Source organism: Cynocephalus volans, chromosome X (genome assembly GCF_027409185.1).
Source record: "Cynocephalus volans isolate mCynVol1 chromosome X, mCynVol1.pri, whole genome shotgun sequence".
NCBI lineage: Eukaryota > Metazoa > Chordata > Mammalia > Dermoptera > Cynocephalidae > Cynocephalus > Cynocephalus volans.
The window spans coordinates 10,393,737-10,399,736 of record NC_084478.1 but is presented as its reverse complement, the minus strand read 5'-3'; the positions used below and the strand labels follow the sequence as shown (position 1 = coordinate 10,399,736).

The window sequence follows — 6,000 nt, the reverse complement described above, 5'->3', positions numbered from 1 at the left end:
TAAACATATGGAAAGATATTTGATGTTCATGGATTGGAAGAATGAATATAGTTTAATGGCTATTCTACCCAAAGTGATCCAGAGATTTAATGCAATCCCTATCAAAATGCCAATGACGTCCTTCGCTGAAATAGAAAAACAATCTTAAAATTCATATGGAATCCAAAAACGACCCCAAATAGCCAAAGAGATCCTGAAAAAAATGAACAAAGCTGGAGTCATCACACTACCTGACATCAAATTATACTATGAAGCTAAAGTAGCCATAACTGCATGGTAGTGGCATGAAAGCAGACACATGGACCAATGGAACAGAACAGAGAACCCAGAAATAAATTCCTTCACCTCCAGCCAGTTGATCTTTGGCAAAGGTAAACATATTGGGGGGAAGATATTCTTTTCAGTAAATGGTGCTGGGAAACTGGACACCACATGCAGCAGAATGAGACTAGACCCCTACCTCTCACTACATACAAAAATCAATTCAAAATGGATTAAAGATTTAAATGTAAAACCCGAAGCTATGAAACTGTTAGAAGAAAACATAGGGGAAACAATCCACGATATGGGGTTTGGCAAGGATTTTTAAAATAAGACTTTAGAAGCACAATTAATGAAACCAAAAGTAGATGAGTGGAATTACGTGAAAGTAAAAAGATTTTGCACATCAAAGGAAACTTGACAGAGTAAGAGACAACCTACAGAACGGAAGAAAATATTTGCAAACTTTACATCTGAGAAGAGGATAATATCAAGCATATGTAAGGAACTTAAACAACTCAACAGCAAAAAAACCAAATGGCTCAATTGAGAAGTGGGCAAAGGATCTTAATACACACTTCTCAAAAGAAGATATACGAATGGCCAACAGGCATATTTTATACAACATATGTATGTATCAAAATATCAGATTGTACCCCCATAAGTATGTACAATTACAATGTGTTCATTAAAATTTTAAAAACAACAGCATTTGCTAGAGGTGTTGTTCAGACAGAATCCAAGTCTGGCTGGGAGTTCAGCCTCAATTACTTTATTATTTAACTTCTTTCCCGAGGACTCGGATCTTGCACGTACATTACGACCAGCCTCAGAGAAACTCTAGTAGCAACTAAGAGTCTAGAGAAGTGACTGAATAGTCTAGAAGGGACGCTCCTGCACTCGCAGGTGCACACGCATGGACCGCTGCTCCTATCATCAAGAGGAGCCTCGGGAAGAAGCTCTCACGTGATGACAGTGAGGTCTGGAGGATGCGACAGCTTGGCAGCACGGGGATGGGAAGATGAGAACATGATTCTAAAGAATGAAAAGTGCAGAGTCTGAGGAATGTGGGGGCTGGTCGCCTGTCAAGTCCCCTTCATAGGTCTCCACGTGTTTGGGGAGCAGAGTCCAAATCATTTGCATTGCGGGACCCACTTGTAGTATGGATTTCAATGGTGCTGGCATCAGAACCTGGCGAGAAAAAGAGAAGAGATTGTGATGGTGTCTGTGTCCGTTTCCGAAAATGGACAGAGCTGTAGCATTCGTGTTGTCTGAAAAAAAGAAGAAAAGGTATAGCATACATTTCATCAACATTGTATGACATCATTACATGATGACATCATTGTATGATGTCATTACAAAGGATAAAACAAATCCCCCAGAATCATGTCGGGCAATTGATAAGTGGGTGGTGTGTGGATGGATGCTGCAGGAAACCACAACTACTGACCCAGGAGGTTCTGGAGCCATGACACTTGCACTGTCTGACGGAGGAGCAATGGGCAGGTGCAGCTCCGGCAGGGGATGCAAACTCAGGCAGCAGCGCCCTCACGCTTGCCTGCCTACCTGCGCTCAGTTCCAAGAGGTGCCCAGAGGGAGGGAACAGCACCCTCTGTACGACTAAGCCTCCTCCCCATTGTCTTGTCATGGTTCATGCCACATGGTTTCAGCAAGCAGCTCCTCTATGCCAGCACCTACCTCAACCCATGGAAAACGTTTCCCTCTTTCAAAGCCCAATTGCATACACAATAGTACATGCCTGCTAAATCTCTCCCAAATTGGGCTTCTTGGTTCTGATCACAAACTGGGACCATGATATGTGATTATAAAGTGACCCACGATGGCGTTTGTAATACCTAAATTGATATATCCAAATATACTCAACGTTATTCGGCTTCAACTTCATGAAACATCTGAGGGGACACTTTTTCTCAGGCCTGGGTTTCAAGAGAATGTGTGCTTCCATGCACACTTGGTATGTTTTCTTGTGGACAATTAAGAATCTTGGAACAGATCACATTTTCTCCTTCACTTCCCATCTAGGGAGCTCAGAACCAAACTAACAGCCCATTTTAAATAAGCACATGGTGCTAATTCTACCTGGCTTTATTCTGATTTCATCGTGATTCTCCTTTGGGCCTCCTTATTAATCTATTTTCCCCTTTCCCCTGTCCTTTCTCCAGAACATGAGCTGGCTTACAAAAAGCAGTGCAACACCATGAGGAATAAAATATTGCGTGCCAGTCGGTAGTGTGAAAGCACACATCACTCTCCTCAAATGAGTGATCCTGCAGGTCTGTTTAATCATTCCCACACAGCTTCCTTCAGAACCTGTGAGATCCTTTGCAACAAATGTCAGAATTATTCTCTCAGTCCACAAATATCCAGGAGTGCCTGCTCTCTGCCAGCCCATAGGCTGTGCACGGGGAATACACAGATGGAAGACACAAAGAAGGGTGGCCTTTTCACCGATGCAGGCGGGACAAATGACTGCCCTTCACAAGAGCTCCAAGTCCCTCCATCTCTGGGCCCTGCTGGCAATGACAGCCTCCCCGTGCATCCCTCAGGCACACTGGCCTCCCTGTTTTCCACACTGCAAGCTTGGTCCTGCCACAGGACCTTTGCTCTTCCCTTTTTCTGCCTGTAGAGCTCTTCTCCAGATTTCCTCATGGCCCCTTCCTGCTCTTCATTTAGGTTCAATGTCAGCTCATCTTGGGGAGACTTCTGGGACACCCTAACTAAGTCCACTCTCTGACCCCACTCCCTGATTTGCTTTTCTTCATAGCACTGCTCACTATCTGAATCGAATATTATATTATTACTTGTGCTTTTTATTCTCTGTCTCTGCCACTAGAATGTCTCAGTGAGCAGGGAATTTGTCTGTCTTCATCGCCCTAGTATCACTAATGCCTAAAACCACATCTGTCACATAGAAGGTGCTCAATAAGTGAGTCGAATGGACAAACACAGGTAAGTGCCCTGACATCCACTGGAGGTAGCGCTGTGCCCTGCAGCACTGACTAAGACCAATGAGTATAAGGAGGGGCAGGAACAAGTGCGATTTTACAAGAGACACATGTAGAGTCCGAGAGGACACGTAAGGAAAAAACAAAAGAACATTAGCGTTACATGGAAAGGAGAAGGTGGTAAATTGTGGCAATTGGAGAGGTGTGCTTGGAAAAGACTAGCAAAGTCTGAGCTACAGAAACAGGCAACAATATTACCAAGAAGGCAAGTATGACACTACCGTGTCCCCTGACATGCACATAGACATTGTGGCCTGTGTGGCACTTCACAGACTTGATTCTAGCAGGGTCACCCACTGTTCATGAGAACATCCTGTGCTCATGGGAACTCGTGCAATTTCTTCGGTTCTTTTCCCAAAGACTCTGGACTGGGGTGTCACATGGTGGCTTGTGATCAAGCTCTGGGCTGAGGATACTCCCCCATGACCCCACACTTTGGGACATGCTCTGGGTCCTGTGGCTTTGAAGAGCTCCCGGTCCTTTCATCCTCCCCCTGGGGCTCCATGGAAAAGAAAGTTTATGCATAGCAACTTTCTTGAAGCAAATGCTGCTGGAACAGGGCTGCCTAAGCCCAGCCCTGCCTGTGCTGAGTTGGATGGGTGCTTTCCAGCAGGCCTGCTCTTAAAGGTCTCCTCGAAGAGAATATGCTGGCTGAGCAAGTCTCTGAGAAGATAATTCAACAAGGCTGTTGGGGAATGTTGACTAATTTCCTATGGGTGCTATGTCTATGACTATCTAAGGAACATCCCTGCAGGAAATGCAGGCTCCAGTAACATCATGGTGCCCAAGGGCCAACCCCTTCCACTGGTCCCCTTGAATGAGCCATGCAAGTCCAGGCAGATTTTGGGGAGCCCCATGTAGAACTGAGATTTGAATGTATATTGGATATCTCCTGTGCCCTCATCTGCCTTTCTTGGATCCCTTGAAAATATTGAAGGCCTAGAACTGGAACCCTCAACCACTGGACACCGAGCATGAGCCACAGAAAACCTGACACCTGGGCGTGACTCCACTTCAAGGCGTTAAATATAATCTGGCCAGCTCAACAGAGTCCAAGGTCCTGGGGTATGTTTTCTTCTGCACTCTCCTAGCAGCTACAATTCATGTGGCTAGTGGATGTTACTTTCAGGGAGAGATGAAGTGAGAACAGATTGCTGTGAGGGGAAAGCTGATTTCCCAGAACCCAAGCCCAAGAGACTCCACCTAACACAGGCTGATTGTGTGGAGGAGTGGGATAATGTTCAGTTCTTGAGAAGGGCCTCAGGGCACTACTTAGAGGATAGGCCACTGAAAAAAATCTTCACATGCACAGTGCTGGGTAAGGAGCCTACAAGTGAGACACAGGAGAATGATAGGAGATACAAGAGAAAAGGATTAGTGGAAGGCAAAAGGAAATATGGGACACTCAAGGTAATGTGAGAATAACAAGGAATTTGGGGAGAGACAAAGATTTATGCTGAAAATGGACAGTTGTGTGGGGAAAAGAATTGTGGGAGAGGCAGGGAATTATGGGAGAAACAAATTTTGGGAGAGAACAAAAAACTGTGAAAAAGACAGGATTATGTTCAAGAATGTAGAGTTATAGAAATGACAGGAAATTGTGTAAAGAGGAGGGAATTTGGGGAGAGAATCAGATTTTGGATGAGAATTATGGTAGAGAAATTAGAAATGTAGGAGAAACCAAATTGTAGGGGAGACAGAATGTGGTTGAGAAGAGAATTATAAAAGAAAACAGATTTGTGAGAAAGGAAGAGTGAATTGTGAGAGAAAGCAATGAATCGTGGGAAAGAAGAAATTGTGAGAGACATGGTACTGTGGGAAAAACAAGGAATTGTGGGTGAGAACAGAATTGTGGGAAAGATAGATTGTAGGCAAAAACAAAGAACTGTGGGAGACACAAGGCATGGTGGGAAAGAATGGTGAGAGAAACTGAGATATGGGAATTGTGGGAATGAAGGGAAATTGTGGGAGAGAAGCAATTATGGCAGAGAAGAGTATAGTCAGGTGACAAAATTATAGGAGATAACAAAGAATTATAGGAAAAAAGATTTATGAGAAAAAGTGGAGAATGGGTACTTGTGGAAAAATCCCTGCAAACTGTGGGAAAGAGGAATTCTGACAGAAATATGGAATTGTGGGAGAAACCAGAAATTATGACAGAACTAATGGGAACTGTGGGAAACACAGGTATTGTAGGGGAAACAAGAAATGGTAGGAGACACTTGTGGTCAAGATGGTGGAATAGACAGTCCCCAGCATCAACCTTTCCCACGATCAACCAATTTACAACTAGTAAAAAGGATTGACTGCCAATCTGGGGCCACTAGAGCTCAGGGGAACAAGAGAGACCTACAGAGTTCATGAAGGCAGGAGAAGCCATGATGAGAGAAAGGACCGCTCTGACCATTTTGAGACCCGGCCATTTCAGGGCTGGTGAGCACACGAAGCAAGATCTGGCAAAAGCCATAGCTGTGCCCTTCATATGAAGTTGTTTGAAGACTGTAGGGGACAAGAGGGCCTTGGTGACCCCAGGCCAGCAAGACCAGTGACGAGATTCCTGTGGACCCACATAGGAGTGAGGGGCCAAAGACAACTGAATAAAGGAGCCACTCAGAGGCTGGTGAGTCATCACAGGGAACCAGGGCATGTCCCATCCCATGGGAAATGCTTGGAGTATGGGCAGTGGATGTGACGGGCCCACTGGGGGAACACT

At 44.9% G+C, this 6,000-nt stretch overlaps 1 protein-coding gene across 1 annotated transcript in view; it reads right to left on the bottom strand.

The window, feature by feature from the left end:
• Window positions 1-1,357: 1,357 nt before the first annotated feature.
• The window catches only part of LOC134367154 (G-protein coupled receptor 143-like), a 238,537-nt gene continuing 233,894 nt past the window's right edge, over window positions 1,358-6,000 (bottom strand). The window contains exon 9 of the mRNA XM_063083802.1: window positions 1,358-1,452. Within this exon, the coding sequence (XP_062939872.1) occupies window positions 1,358-1,452 (95 nt within the window). The remainder of the gene's footprint in view (window positions 1,453-6,000) is intronic.